Source organism: Pteronotus mesoamericanus, unplaced genomic scaffold, assembly GCF_021234165.1.
Source record: "Pteronotus mesoamericanus isolate MK-2021 breed Mesoamerican mustached bat unplaced genomic scaffold, CSHL_Meso_final contig_90, whole genome shotgun sequence".
Taxonomy (NCBI): domain Eukaryota; kingdom Metazoa; phylum Chordata; class Mammalia; order Chiroptera; family Mormoopidae; genus Pteronotus; species Pteronotus mesoamericanus.
The window spans coordinates 3,593,999-3,611,053 of NW_026555277.1; the positions used below are offsets into that span (position 1 = coordinate 3,593,999).

Below are 17,055 nucleotides of genomic sequence, written 5' to 3' on the forward strand. Positions count from 1 at the left end.
CCATTCTGCTAGATCTCCTTCCCAGGTATCCCCGCTTAGGCCTGTGTTAGCACCCTAACATCTCTGATTTTCCAATCTTCAAAGACATGATCAGAATATGAATTAGAGCTGCAAATGTCTTAAGAACCATAGTTTGGGGCACAGGTGTGCTAAGTTCCATGTTGAAGCAGAGCTGTTACCGTCCCCAGAAACACATACCATGACGTTTTGCTGCATTCCTCTTGTTACCTTTTCCGTCTCAGTTCTGCTCAGTTTAAGGCCCAGCTCAAATGCTTCCACTTACGGCAAACTTTCTGTTTTACCCCAGGCCAGTGATCCTCTCAGCTCTGCTGCAAGGGGATCTGCAAGTAGATCTGGAATCCTGGTGATGACTAGTGTCTACTTACTATTGTGTTCCACACACCATGCTAAGTGTGTCAATATGTCATCTCATTTAATTCTCACTTTTTTTTATGAATTAGGTACTATCAACATCTATCTTTTATAGATTAAGGTCAGAGAGACTAAGAGACATGTCCAATGTCATCACTAATTAATAAATCAGAATTCAGATTTAAATACGTATCTGTTGGCCACTCAAACCTCTGTACTCAACTACTATATTACACTTCTCATTGGTACAAGATGTCTGCATTTATCATTGGTATAAAATTTACAAATGTGATGTGCAAGAAATGGCATATTTCTGTGTGTTTTTAAAATGAAATTAAATGCATATCTGTTGTTCACTTCTCTGAATTTGTGAGCGCAAGACTCCCCTTGGATATGAAGGGCTGACTCATGAAAGGTCATGAGTCCTTTCTGAAATGGGTCATGAAAAAGCCCAGAACTTCTGAGAGCAGAATATCGAAGATGAGCCTTCTAATGCTAATCCCACACTGGTTAGCACAGGGCCCCTTGAAGTACAGAACTCTGTATTTTGGAGGTTGGAACCATAAAGCATAAAGTCCCAAATCCAGTTTCACTGGAAGACCCATGCAAATTCTATTCCACCTGTTCTCCCTCCCTCCGGTTTGCCAGCATCTGCAAAGGTACTTGCTATGAAGATCTTTACTATCAATCATGGAATGCCAAGCCTCTGTTCCTCTTTCAGAGTTAAGAAATTCCCCCTTCTCTCTTGACTATCAAAGGTTATGTGCCTCACTCTAGTCTCCACTTCTACCCTTAGCATAGCCTTCTCAAGGAGCTGCAGTTTCTGGAAAACAAAAGCAGGGTGGGCAAGAAATCTACTGGCACCTACTGGTTCTGCTATCAGTCAAATTCTCTGTGCTTTAAGGTCAAATTCATGCCTCCCCGGCCATCACTTCATTTCACAAACCAAAACGTGTGCATTGGCAGCCTTTAGGTCTTATATGGCCAGAGGAAGCAAGTTCTTCGATTCAATGTTTTTGTTTTTCTTCTTGTTTTTTAATGAGCTCTATTGAGAAATGGAGAGATTTCACATAATAGAAATTAAATCTGGGAATTCTGAGCATTTCTCATGGTGAGCTCAGCTGGCACTGAGCAGCTCCTGTCCCCTAGAGATGTCCTCGGCTTTCCGGGTCACCTGCACTTCCATCACTCAGTCCTGACAGTGCGCCAGTTTCCGGTAGATTTTCCTTGCAGCAGAGAAATTTCTCCACACCTATGCTTCTAGCAAATGCAAAAATATATCACATAGACCAAAAGGGCTTCAGGTTTCCAGAAAAATGGGGAAAATCACTGTCTTTGTGAGAGCAAGGGACATTCCTACATATGGAATGTGCAAGCACAGTATGTCTGGGTTGAAGGAGGTATGTCTCCTAATATTCCTGCTCATATCCCCCGCCTGCCCTGCAGGTGCCTCAGTTACCACCCCATGGCGGACCTGCTCAGAACGACAGGAGCACACGAGGTTGTGCACCCAGAAGCTGAGGTCTGTGTGCGATCACCCCATACAGGATGAAGCCAAGGTCTTCTGAGTTTGCTTCCCAAAATGCTTCTTCAGTCTGGTTGGGCAGGCAGGACAAAGTCAGCGGAGGTTGTTCTCAGCTTTTGTTTCCTTTCTTCGTCCCATGTACAAAGTTCTCTCTACATATTTTTACTCGGTTGATAATAGTAATAATAATGAGTTTTTTAAAGACCTGTTATAATCTTGGATTAAGACTCAATGTCTCCTCCTAGAAAGCCCTCCGTCTTTTTTCAAGCCCACACTAATCTTATTTGCATGATATTAAATCTATAGTAAACAGGATAGTGATAATACAGTACATAATAACACATTTAATGATAATCTAACTAATTTTTATTCAAGAGTTTTGTTTCATAAAGGAACATAATAAGGTCTTTGAGTGAGAGAGACCAGGTTTTATATAGTCTATGGGGGGTGGGGTGGGGTGTGTGTGTGTGTGTGTGTGTGTTTGTGTGTGTGTGTGTGTGTCCTGCCAACACCATTACAGAGCTGGGTACAAGCTGCTTGGAAGCTATCTGTTGATAGATTCAGTGGCTGAATTCTGAATTTTCGTCAATATCATACTTACTCATATAATTCCCACTTTCCCTCATTCTTTTCATGAGCATTTGGGTCCCAGCCCTCCACTGCCTTCAAGAATCACCCTCCAGGGAATCCCTGATTTACTAAACAACTGTGACTCTAATAAAGGACCACAGCAACCAGCAGCAATGTTAATTAGAATTGAGATCTGACACATTCATTTGTTTTACTTCAGCAATTGCTCCATCCCTCAAAAGAGCTGTTAAAAAAAAAAAAAACCCTTTTCCAAGTAGCTAAACCACTTTTGGTTTTGGTTTTGTGTGTGTGTGTGCATGTGTGTGTGAGAGAGACAGAGAGAGAGAGTGTGAGAGAATGCGAGCGAGCGCACCAGAGCCAAAGTTGACAGAGGGGGGTGGGGTGTTCAGGTGGAATCTCCTTTCCCTCCACAGTAGGGTTTGGAGTTGAGTATCTCTGTTGTTTTGGGAGGAGGCCTATCCTTTGCAGCACTAGTGACTCCTGTTGGGAGATTAGTAGTCAGTGGGTCAGTGGCAAGGAGACAATAATGAATAGGAAATGTTAAAAGAAGGAGAAAGAGTAAATACGACTCATTCTCTTGCATCCCAAAAGAACAAATCCAAAACTTTTTCTTCGTGTAGTTATTTGTCTGTTTTGGACACAGACCCTCATTTGTTTAAAACATCAAAGGTGAGTGAACTTCAGATATTCTATTTCATACATTTTGCTAGTGAAGTATGGCATTTTTAGAATAGTATCAGCACACATTAATTTCTTTCAAAGAAACAACTGCCAACTTAGACATTTTTCATTTTCTCCCTTTTTTTAACCTTCAAAACTGGTATAAGGGTAGACTTGATAGGAGTAAGTGCAGTGCTATATTTGGGAGGCACTGACACCTAAAAGTTCAGGTAATTGTAACGCCCTTTTGAGTGATCACGTCGATAGTTCCGCTTTCATATAAGAAACCCTGACTTGCACTGACATTTGAAGTGACTATACATTTGTCCCTACCTTTCACATTTCTTATAATGTGGCTGCAAAAATGTCTTTACAAAAAATGTGACCAACATCTTTCCTTCTGCCTCCTTTATTTCCCACCTCCCTAATCTACGGCGGAGAATATGAGGGGGTACAGGTATTAATGACAGTCCCCGCGGTCAGGAGACAGTCTGCTGCTTGGCGAACAGCCGAATGGCTCGGGCGAGCAGATTTCCGGGCCAGAAAGCCAAAGAGACGCTTCAGGAGTTTGCAGTGGAAGGATGTCAAAGTTTGTTACAAATTCTGTTTACACTCAGAATTTCTTGGAAGAGTCATATCACCATATCAGAGACAGATTACCCATTTTTATGCCACTTACTAAATGTGCGGTAAAAGTGAACTGGGGAACACCTCGTCATTTCGTTTCCATTTATTTCATAGGTTCTTTGTCCTTTGCCCACCTTTGGAAATGTCTGGATTCCCCAAGGTCTAATGTCAGTTTCCTTCCCCTCTGTTCCCTGTTGTCCTGTTTAGAATCCTCTAGTCTTCGGGTTTTAACCATTCCAAAGGTCTCTAGTCTCAATCTCTCATTCCACTAAATCTCTTCTTCTGTAGACTTGGAATTTCAACTGTCTGCTTTCTTCTCAATTAGAAGTACCAGAACACTCTCCACGTAACACAGTCACACCTTAGGCCCTGGCTTTCCCACCTAAACCCTGCTCTACGTCTCATACTGACCACCTGTATCTCAGCACGTACCCCGCTGCCCCCTCCGCCCCCTACCAATTTCACCCGTACTTGGAGCTATGGAGTCATCACTGGATCTTGCATCATGAAAACTGAGTTACATTATATCTATGTTAAGAAACATTTAAATGACCACAAACTATCCACCACATAATGTTCAAAATCAAAACATGATGTGGCACATATTGTCTATTGCTTATGCATTATCACCTCCCCCGACCTTTCCATACAAATAGACTATTGATTTCATTTCTAGGTACAAAGCAGAGGTGCCGTGGTTTAAGGGAAAGAAGGGCTTTCTATGAGCCCATAGAGATGAAATTTCCTTTCACACAGTGATCGGTTCAGAGACCATGTTTCTAAGTTCTGACCAACTAAATGAAAGGAAGAGTCTACAGGGGCATGATGCCCAGAGCTGCCATAGACAGCTCGCTATTGTGAAAAAAAAAATCAAGGGTAGCAGGACAGGAGAATTAGAAGAATAGAAAGTTCCCAGGTCTTCAATGACTTATTGAATAGGGACAAAACACCCGAAGCTCCTTACCTCCAGATTGGGTGCTATGGGAGCCAACAAAGGTCATTATTACCTAAGCCACTGCTAGTTGGTACTAATATGCAAGGCCCTTCAGGATTCTTACTATCTGGTCCCAACTGACTTTGCAGTTTCTTTAGTCAACCTTCCCTACCCTTCACAGCAAACATGCCAAGTTCCACCCATAGCACTTTAGGTTTTCCTCCAGTGGCCTACTTCTTTCCTCTGTCCTCTTGAAGCAGTTCTTGATGTTTCAAGCTTTAGTTCAAATGTTACATCCTTAAGCAATTATCATTTAATCTAGCAAAAGCCCTGATTGTTCCTGCCAAAAGCATACCTCCCAAGGAAATTAATCTCTCTTCTGTTCTCATATTGTTTATATGTAATATTGTACATTATGTTGCAGTGATCCACCTGTCTGTCTTGTACTTGACTTTGAGCACCTAAGTCTGCTCATTGCCTATTAAGATCCTAGAACAGTGGTGGTTACATAATAAACACTCAAATTATGCTTTGTTTTTTATAAAATATATCGTTGGCAACAATAGAGGTAGTGTGCATGGTTTTTGGTTAGAAGTGGTACAAATTTAGGTAATTTTAAAAACACTAATAATAAACCTAAACTAAATATAGTTCCCAAATGAATAACCTTTTTGGGAGTAGCATTTTCTTCCAACTGTTTCTTATGTTTCTTTTTTTTTTTAAGAAAATGCATAAACATCTTTTTCTCATATACCTATATATAGCTATTTATACTTTACTGCCAAAAATATTTTTAAAAATTTTTGCTACATTCACATAATGTTCCCTCCCCCAGGTTTGCACTCAGGTTAAGTTAGTTACCTACACGATACCTGACCTAACTGCATCACCAAAGCTGTAAGTTACATGTCAAGTCTGGAGAAGCTTTGGCTCTGCTTTTGCCTGAGTACTGTTCTAGAAATATCCCTTCCCAAATACAAGGATTATTCATCCTGTTTCACTTTTAACTTGTGCATGACTGGCAGGGAGACCACAGGGTAAATTAATATAAGTTGCTTTCCATGATGAGTACCATAGCTGAAAATACCATTAAAGGATTGGCCTTTTCTTCAGAGCCCTAAAGCTCTTAAGGAATAGAAACCTGAAAACTACAGGAGGCTGCTTGATTATTTGTTGTTTATTTCAATCGACAGCTCTCCGTAAGTCCATCATGTAGATGAATCAGTTCAAAGCTTTTTAAGAAGTGACGTTTAATAACATTTATCTATTAACAATGCAAATTGCACTACAGATTTTAATTTCAACTTGTGAAATTTAAAGGTGTAGTAGATTACAATGTCCTCTTTTGGCCTAGGTGTAGAAATGCAGTCCTATGCGTAATCCCACTTGGATTCAGCTCACCACTTCCGATGCCTCATCACATCTACTCCCTATACTGTCTTCAGATCATCTTTGTTACATTTTTATCCTCAGTTTTACTTTCTGTTAATTTTTTTCTAGTTGCCTAAATTTGTTTTGAAACAAAAGAGGCATAAACTTTAAAGTATTTAAACTTTATAAATGAAACCTGCTGTAGATGTGGACTGTAGACGTTTTAGCTGACATTCAGTACGAGACATTACAAGCTGTCAAGGCTGCCGCATCGCGCAGCTCCAGGGAGCATTATTCACCACTCTACTGCCATGTGAACAACGGTCCCTGGCGTGGCCTGACCTACTGTCACTTTCCACCGTGTGAAGGGCTACTTATGCTGCTTCTATGCATAGAAAGAGATTATCTGCAGCTATCGTTCTCCAAGTGATAATTGCATAAAAGCAGTTTCTAGAGACAGGAGAAGTTACCATGTGGGAGAGCATGATCTTTCTTACCTGAGCTGTGGTTTCCCGCTAACAAGGTAGGGCTCACTGAGCATCTCCCCAGTCTGCTGGTGACCACAGGTGGCCCTGGTGTTCCATCCCATTCCTGAGCTTTGACAGGCTCTCGGGAAGATGCGCCATGGTGTCCTTTCTCTTTGCTGTCCAGCTTTGGTAACGGCTCTGTGCTGTGGCTTCGCACTTTTAGTTCTTCCGTTGATTCTGTGGATTAACCAGAATTACATCCTGTTAAACAAAAGTCAAATCCTTCCCAGATTCCTTTAAAAAACTGAAGGACAATTTTCTAAGATGCTTTCAGTATCTACTTTAGAAACTTAGATGGGCATTAGAGATTACGACATTTAAATATTAACAGATGAACATCGCGCAGGGCCTTTCTATCCTGAGGAGTACAAGTTAGTATCGCTGGTAACTTTCTCTTGGGAAAAGGAGAAGTTCAGTGAACTTTGAGGTTCCTTTAGTAACTCTTTCTGTGCTTACTTTCAATGAAACTTCTTGAAGTGCACCCTGCACTCACTGTCTTTACTTTTTTCACTCCACTACCCACTGTGACATAACTCATTCCAGCCACTCTACTGAAACTGCCTTTGCTATGAGCACCTTGGCCTTTGAGTACGCAATTTTAGGAGACATTGTTAAACCATTTGACAACTCCTTGATACTCTCTTATTCACATCTTCAATTTGCTTAGCATCCCTGATGGCCCATCTTCCCTCGTGGTGTTCTACGCCTCACACCAATTCCGTGTCATCCGTAACTTCTCCTCCTCCATGCATCCCTTGCATGACAGTTGTCCCCACGGTACTGGCTTAGCCACTGTTCCTCTCATTCCTGCGTTCTGTCATTGTATCTTCTAGGATTCAACTAGCAATTGTCTGGTTGTTAGTGATTTCTAAATTTTTTAACATAAGCCTGGACCATTCTCTGGAGATTTAGACTAACAAAAAAAGTATCCAACTTCCTGCTGGACGAGACCCCATGGAAAACAGCAATTCAACACTTCAGAAACTGAACTGACACCATTTTTACTAAACTTAATGGTTCTTCCTGTCCAGCCAGCTATCCAGCTGGAAGCTCGCTTTCCCTTTCTTTAACTGCCACTCCCCAAATTCACCAGTCAGCAGATTCCGCAGACTTTTTTTCTAAATATGTTGCTCTCTTTTATATGTTGTCCACTTTATATCATGTCTACCTCAACTGCTGTGATTCAAACCTGAATTATTGCCCTTAAATTATTGCAACTGGTCTCCTTGAGTCCTCCAAGTACAAGCTCTAAATACTGCCAACATGATTTGTTTAAAATGAAAATATGATCAAATGTTATTTTAGGGAATGGATGTGATAGGCATTCTATAATACATGTACAGAAGTATTTAAAAATGCATGTGGTAAGAATGGGTTTAAGAGGGCTACCCCTTGCTACCATGAGAATAGTGTTCTTTCAGGAAATAGCCATTCTGCAATGTGCACACACAAAAACAGACAAAATATGCACATATCCTCATAATGTACCCTTGACTAAAATCCTCCCAGAAGCTTCAAAAGATTCTCCATCATTCCACTCTTCCTTTCCTCTCTAACTTTGTCACTTTACCCCAAACAGTGTATTCAGAAAAACATCACTAAGTTGGTTGTAACTTTTCCCATCCCACCTCTAGCAAAAACAATGCAGTTTTCTGCTGTTACTACCTCCTACCTCTCTTGCTTTGAATACCCTTATGTCCTATCTTTCTTCAGCTAACTGTCCACAACCCTGGTTACTCAATTTACGCATCCTCTGAAGCCTTCCCCACCTATACCCCACCCCGTGCTGGAGTATGTGGTCATCTCTGCCCTGACGTTGTCTTATATCAACTCCCTATGAATTTACTCTTATTAAGAGACCACACTTTCTTTAAAGGCAGGGTCTGAGTTTTATTTTTTTTGCTTTATTTTCATTTGGTGCCTCCAGCACCCCTAGCATATGGCTCCACAGGTATTTAATTGATTAATTAATTTAGTAGACTTCTCAACTCCTCCGGCATCTTTCTGATCCATGTAGGAAACACAACATTCCTAATGGAACGAGAGAATCAAATGAGTGTTGAAAGTCTATTTAAGGTGGCACAGAGCTAGTTGTATTTTCAAAAATCTTATTACATAACAGTAGCAAGTTATAAATTCCGCCAGATTGGAAGTTAAATTCAAATAAGGAATCTTTGAGAAAATCTGTAGTGAAAAGAAATCTCAGAAATGATTTGGAGAATCTGTATTCTGTTTTCTTTGTGTGTAGGTTCAAACACCCATCAACTTTCCACCGTATGCTAGAAATGTCACACTCTGTTTCCCCATTGCCTGAATCTGGGATCAGAGCCAGAACAGGTTGTAAAACCGCAAGTGGCCCTGGGTAAGGAGCACAGCAGCCCAGCTTTGCAGCCTTGGCCATGATCGCAGGCTAGTGAGCCACGTCACCGAACGTGTGGTTTCTTCTCTTGGAGTCTTATTTTTCTTGACCTCAAAATGGATATAACACCAGCTCTGCCTAACTTCCCCATTTTGATTAGAAATATCTAATGATATTCTACATTTTAAGATATTTTGAAAACTAAAAACTGCCATACACATTAAAAGTAATATTAGCTTAAATAAATTATAGCCATTTGTCCTTCATGACTTTACTTTTAACCTTTGTACGTTTGGACTAGATGATCACTGAGAGACTGAACATACACATGGAAAACTGCCAGCCACATAGACAAATAGAACTCAATGCCATTATCTCCATTATCTAGAGTAACCAGCCCAGGAAGCCAACCTACTGTCAACCTAAGTCAGACTTGAGGGAGTCAGACCACTCTCTCCTGCAACCAAGCCAGGAAGCCAAACGTGTAGCAATTGGCCCAAAACGATCAGGACTTTTGGCCCGATCTCCAACATAGGACCAACCAGAGAAAGTCAAAAATATACCCAAAGTTAATCACATGGGAAGCCCTGCTTTTAGTCAGCCTGCCCACAGCTTCCCCAGACCAACCGCCTCCAACTGGGGCATATCCAAAGCTCTCCCTTTTTCCCCACTATAAAACTTCCCAACTATTTTCCCTGCCTTTGAGTCTCTGCCAAGTATAAGTGCTGGTGGCTGACTGCCTTGAATAAATAGCCTTTGCCTATTCTCATTTGTTTGGTCTTCGTTTACTTCCATAGTGCTCTAGTCCCTTTCCGCTCCAAGGTGCTATGCAGCTATGTAAATATATGTCATGAGTATCAATATATGAGTTCAAACTTGAACCAGGAGGGTAATCTCATACCAACCACCTCACAAAAAGTCCTGGTCTTTATTTTATTTTTTTATCTTTTAAAGGAAGGTCTTTTTTTTTATTTTTTATTTTTTATTTTTTTTTTTTTTTTTTTTAGAGAAGGGAAAGGAGATAGAAAGAGAGGGAGAGAAACATCAGTGTCTGGTTGCATCTCACACAGCCCCTACTGAGGACCTGGCCTGCAACCTAGGCATGTGCCCTACATTGGGAATCATACCAGCGACCCTTTGGTTCACAGGCCGGCGCTCAATCCACTGAGCCATACCAGCCAGAGCAGTCCTGGTGTTTAAATGAGCCTGTATATAAGTTTAAGTCCCAGTTACACTGAAATCAAATACAAGACAAAATATTTTTAAAGTAATGCATGCTGGCATTACCATTACAGTAAAACAATTTAACCAACAGTTGCTTTTTGGTGCCCTGAGTCAAGTGAAATATAACAAGTATCAAGTCAAATCAAACAGGCTTAGAATATTTCCAAACTATTTATTCACAGTTTCAAAGAAAAGAAAATGTATGCTGGCTTCCAAATGTCACAGCCTCAGATCCTAATGACCCATCTGTTTCACCTTACCTTCTCTTCCAGATTTTAAACAAACCTTTGGGGTGCTCACTTTTTTACCGACTTCCATATTTGTTTCCATGATCACCATTAAACATTTACCACTTGTTTTACACACACACACACACACACACACAGAGTCTTCCATCACTGGAACAGAATGTAACCAAACAAAAAAAATGCTCAAAGTTACCATTGGGTCCAATACTGTTCTTGCAGATTAGAACATTTTAAATATGAAAGGCTGAGGATGTGTGTCAAGGTACCTTCATCAACATCGCTTTTTGTTCTCGTTCAAATTACTCTCATACACATACCAGGGAAATGAACTTAGGTCTCAAACCTCAACTACATAAAAGCCCAATACAGCTATGGAAACAAAAACGTCTTTTTTTTTCCTTCTTTTATTCCTTCTTTGTCTTCAAGTCCCAGAGGTTAGTCTTTGGTGAATTTTGGCAGCTCTATTTAGGAAAATAGGAACAAAAGGATGGAAGAAATCATGCTACTCAGACTTACACCTTAACATCTGCCTCCCAGATAGAAGGCAGAACTGAAGAATCTGTAACAAATCATTAATGAATGCATTGAGCATTTTATTTGAAAGTAAATCTGGTTTCCCAAATATTCATGCACAGCTTCCTACATTACGCATTTTCTAATTAAAATAAATGTGCCCATCTTTAATATTAACTGTTGAAAAAAGACAAATGGAAAGTGGATAATCAGACTAACAAATATGTACAATAAAATGTACTGAAAGCTCAAAGACATCTATTCAGAGGAATAAGGACATATTTATCCATGTTTATCTATTTCAATGCTTTCTTAAAGTCTGTTGAAAAAAAATCATTTCAGTAACATAATCTTTCCTGAACAAGGTAAATCTTAGGTACTGTGGTAGAGTTTTATGTGAAATCTAAGTTCTCTTCACAGTTTCAGCCCCAACGTGTTGCACAAAGCCAAAGCCATAGAATGCGCTCCTCTGTTCATCAGTGAATGACTGAAAGTTGACCATTCATCTACAATCTGATTCTCACATTGAAATCGGATCTTGGATTGAAATCTTGCTGTGAAAAGTGCACGTATGTTGCATTACATTTGTCATTAAGCTTGTGTGTTTTGCATGTATTTTCTTAAACTTCTTACAGTGTTTAAGAATGGTAAGTAAGAGTAAGAGGCCAGGAGCAGTCTTTTCATGACCAAAATACTCTCTCTAGGACGCCAATCTATCACACATCATGCTGCTAACTCTGAAGTGCATTTGAAAGTCTTGCCATTATATGCCCCTTTATGCTGTCTATCTCTATGCCTACATTTGTCCCCCTGGCTTCTGATGCGTCTCTCTCACACTCCTTTTCTGCCCTGGACCCTGGGCCACCACGTCCTGATGGCTTTCATCATCTGGTCTGACCCACACCTGATACTGAGCTTTCCTGGAATCTTTGATCCAGTCTTCCTTATCAACATTCACTCTCTCAATAATGAAATGGTAGTAAGCAGTCTTACAAATCTCCACAACCTAAAAACCCCTCCCAAGCTCTAGGGACAAAGAAAATATAGCTCTGATGGATCTTCACCCATGGCTCTCTAGGGAACTTCAATGTGTTAAAACTGACAGTATGATCCTTTCTCTAAACTTTTTTCTTTTTCTGGCTGGGAACATCATGTGATCGGTGATTTATGTGTCTGGTACCACCATCAGACTGTAAGCTTCTTAGGACTGACAACTCAATGTCTAATAGAGTCCACAGTGAGAACACACAGGATGAGTGAACTCATGAATGCTTCATCCAGGAAAGTTAGCTCATTATCTTTCAGTCCTTGATCTAACTGCATCTTAGGCCCTGACTCAAAGACTCTCTTCCTATCTCTCCAATCTCACGGCACAGGGGCCATGGCATGAACCAATGACTCTCACTGACAAACATGGATTAGTTACTATACCCAACATTATTTCCTTTGTTAACCAATTCATGCTTTTATTTGACGTGCTAATGATAGAACAGAAAACAAGATATTTCCCTGGGCATTTTATCTGAAAATAAGTAAATTGGAAATATGACCAGTACCACCATTTTCATACGGGAACATAAGATTCCATTTTCTCTTCTTCCTTTTTCTTGCAATATTTAAAAGGATTAATTTGTCATATCATTTTACTGTTTCTATGAACATCTAGCTGATTCAGATAATTTAGACAAAAGGCTTTTATATCTGTAGTTTGTGACTGCTGATTTTCTTGAGATTTCACACTGTCACATAGGCATCCCTTGGTTACAAAATATGGCCTTTAATTGTGCCTGACAATACAGATACCAAAGTTCATGTTGCTGATGAGTGTTCAAGCTTCCTGTGGACACAATGAATTCCCCAGAATTGTCCCTTCTTCTTGGCATAATCAGCAGGATAAAAGCCTCTCCGTCCTATTCCAACTGCTGAATAATGAAAATAATGAAAGGTGATCAAGGAGGATTAATTAGGCAGAAAAGACAATACATTTGGAGGGAGGTGCTGAGCTAAATTGTCTCATCAGATGAGTATTAGATTCAGTCATCACATTCTACAGCTGAAAGCTCAGAAACCACAACTGCAACACAGAAAGCAAGGTGCATGTACATGTCTTTGTGGAGATGGTGTCCTGCCTTTGAGAGGATAGCTCTAGGGTGGGAAGAGTTCCCATCTCATGGGAAAGCTTGGCTCAACTATAGACATCTTTAATTGCTAGAAAGCTCTTTTGCAGAGCTCAAGTAGGCCTCTCTCCCAGAATCACCATTTGTTGGTGGTTGGTAGTCCTGTTTCTGGAGCAACTCAGAACTAGTCTTTGGGTTTTTAAGGAAACACACTTTAGCATCCAGGGGTGGGGAACCTGTCTCCCCTTAGTCGCATCTTCCGCATAATACAGCTCTAGAACTCTCACTCTCCTGGTTCCCTGGCCTGGACACTAACTGCATGTCATGGTGTCTTTTATAACCTGGTGTCTGGCGCTGATCAGAGCCAGACAACCTGACTTGGCTGCCCTACGAATCCAGGTGAGCACTGGGGTCCCCTCCTGCACGCCTCCCGAGTCTCCAAGGAAAATAGCATAAAGACTCCATGTTTCCACAATAAAAGGGCACCAGGGAGTGGGGGAATATTTTTATTATTACTTCTCTCTCATGTGAACTCTGTCATCTGGGTCAGTTATGTCAATTCCAACATTTAAAGTATGCTGTCTCTATATATAGAGAAAGAACAATAGCTCAGGTGTCTGGAGATTTCATGATTTTAAATAAAATGGGAAAGACAGTCCAGGTTTGTGTTCAGAAGGCACATGGGGTGAAACCCTAGTCTTAATAAATTAGATGAGGCATATTACTTAATAAGGTAATAAAATGTACAAGGTGCATTGAAATAGGATAAAATATGCAAAAAATCCTAAAAATTTTATAGGTGTAAAAGCAGCTCAGGTCTTTTACACAACTTGCTCAAGGTCGCACAAATGGCAAGCAGCAAAAACCTGATAATGAAACAAGTTTCCTGGCCTCGCATAGCATACACCTCTTGCCGTAAGTCACTGGAACTTACTATTTATTTTTGACAGTTCTTTTTTGTGGTTGCAAGAAATAACACTTATTCATAGTCATGGAATAATACACTAGCATTTCAAAGACCATGTTTGGTCTATAAAAACTCTCAACTAAATGTTCATTTGATTTAATTATGCCCCCATTTTTAAATGAAGGTGTGTGAGGATTGTAGAGATATGCCAAATTATCTCTACCCAAAAAACCTTCCTTAAGTCATCAGGCATAGCTCATGTGTTGACCGATTTTAATAACACTGTCTTTAAGAAAGTCTAGTATTTCAGGGCAAAGAGACAATGTGCTCAGAGAATGATATTTTATATTTTCATTTGTTCTTGTAACTCAGAAGCCAAGAGAGCTGTGGGCAGAGACTAGCCAGAGGCTGACCAAATCTGTTCATCCTCTCTCGGCGTCTTGTTAAACTATACTTCCCAGAATTCCTTGAAGTTAGAGAGACTGATATAACTGATGTCTGGCTGTGAGAAGGTGGGGTCTGGTCATACAACCTCCCACAAAATTCTCACCCTCTTGCATCCCTTTCCCGTTCACTGGGGGATTTTTGAGGTCCTAGGTGCTGGAAGAGTCCTTGGATGGAAACTTCCTAATGACTGTGGGTGAACTGCCCTTCTTTCACTGAACCCCCAGTTGACTGTCACATGATCATAACAAAAGTCATGACCTACAACATGAAATAGAGATAAGTCAATATTGTACTATAATACAATGAAGTTTGGGAGTTTTTTGCTCTAGCAGTTGGACTCTCCTAATACAGATTTTTGACAGATATTATCTCTCATTTTTTTTCTCCTGGAAAATATAGTCTAAATATAAAATCCTTAATTTTCTAATGAGGACAATATTTTTGCTGGCATATGAACAGAAAAACAAAGAACAGAGAGATCAGTTAAATTGCCAAATACAGTGTAAGAATTCAGCAAGCAATGCTTCTCTCTTAACTTTAGTTGTAGTAAAAATACTTTAAAAACTGCCACCAGTATTACAGGAAGATTCTTCCAGGAGAAATGTGCAAAAAGGACTGGGACAAGGATGTGTGAGGAGCTGTGCCAGGCAGAGGTACATTCCCAGCACCATCTTGAAATACACCGGAGTCCAGATAGCACCGTCTCAGCATTACCATGTTACCGACTTCTTAAACACCTGTTTCAGCGGGGTGTACTGACATATATGCAAAGATGAAGAAGTACAAAATATTTTGTAGTGTATCTTTTTATCAATGACTTCTAGAGTTTGCATCCAACACAGAAGAACTTGTGACTATTTTTACCAGATGAAGATCTCTTTTTGAAATTTAAAATCTATCCTCATCTCAATGAGGTAATCACTTTTTTTTTAACTAACCTCATTATCTTGTCTTAATCTGATGTCAAGATTTAGAGAAATACTAGATAAGGATATACTGAGTAGCAATTAAATAACTACCCTGAACCCACAGTCAGTGCTTTACTTATTTAAAATGGAACATAATTATGGAAAGTGTCCTTATTGTTCAACAATCTTTTTACTTTAAAATAGTGCATAAAAAAAGCCAATGTATCCCTATAGTTTACCACATTAAATGTTCATGCCCACAGCTCTCCTCGGTCTCCACAATGCCAATGGCTACCTTTCATTTTTCTTTCCCATTTGGGACCTGACAGTCCTGAAGCTTCTCTTATTCCCTCTACATCAAACTGCCCACCTAACTGATAGAGAAACTGCTGAGAAAAATCTCTGAGAGAAACAAATAGAATTCTTAAGTACTTGACGCACAGAGTTTAAAGATTATAAAACCTTTATAACCTGGGCCAGGCACACATTTTGACTTAAGATGTTTTAAGATATCTGTATCTTTTGACATACTCCCAAGTTCTATGCCAACAGTTACAGGAGACCTGACAACAGAGTCGTTAAGGAGGACACAGGCAGAAAATTAACATAAAGCCAACAATCTAAAGCATGTATCTCCTTACAGGAGGCCACAGGGACTCAACCATGTGTGATTTTTACATTTTCCTCCCCCCTACGACTCCATTATAGCAATTCTGAATACCTGTGTAGCACAAAGATCTCTGGATTTAATTGTTGGGGAAAGTGGACCCTGGAATGGTTCGGCCATCATCTGGGTGATATTGAGTATATTTTCTTGCTTTCTGTGGTTCTTTGTACTCATCTCTCTAATAAGGGATTTAGATCACAACATCTCTAAGATGCTTTCTACCATATATATTATATATAATATATACCATATATATAACACATATGTTATATATAACATGCTATATATGTTATTATATAGATTATATATTATTTATCTATATATAATTATATATTATATATCTAATAAGGTATATCTAATAACATAACATATAAAATATGTTATAAATATTACATATATTATATATAGCATGTTACATATATGGTATATATAATACATTATATATTATATATATCTAATAAGGGATTTAGACCACATCTCTAAGATGTCTTCTACCATATATAATATATAATATATATTGTATCTATAGTACATTATATTATATATGGTGTGTATGTGTATATATATATAAAAGGAGAGGCCAAATCTTAAAATCATATACTTTGTCTCCTCAGTTTAAAGTGAAATGGGATTCATGAGCACATAAATACATTATAAAAATGATATTTGGTCAAAATATCCAAACCCAAAAGCCTGATATTCCTAAAACTACAACCTTGGCCTGTTTTAAGATTTTCAAATTAAGTATTGATACCATGGGACAGAAGAGGGGTGGTTTTACATACAAAATAGCCTTAGATGCAGCCAACAGCATGAACAAGCACACAGCCAAAATGCTGAAGAAAAGATGCCAAGTTCAAGGAGAAGTAACAATGGCACAAAGAGAATATAAGAAACAAATCATGACTATAATTTGAGCTGCCCTTTTGTGAGCCATTCAAGAGGGCCTGGCTTTAGGAGTAGAATCACTGCCTACTAAGGCCACTGGGAGAAAGTAACTAATTATCTATCAGGTGCACGAAATTAAAATGAACTTTTTCTTCTATAGGAAAAAATGC

The 17,055-nt window shown here is 39.5% G+C and overlaps 1 protein-coding gene across 1 annotated transcript in view; it reads right to left on the bottom strand.

The window, feature by feature from the left end:
- NYAP2 (neuronal tyrosine-phosphorylated phosphoinositide-3-kinase adaptor 2) overlaps window positions 1-17,055 on the bottom strand; it is a 200,448-nt gene that overhangs the window by 39,038 nt on the left and 144,355 nt on the right. Inside the window, exon 5 of the mRNA XM_054586117.1 lies at window positions 6,578-6,784. Coding sequence (XP_054442092.1) covers window positions 6,578-6,784 — 207 coding nt within the window. The remainder of the gene's footprint in view (window positions 1-6,577; window positions 6,785-17,055) is intronic.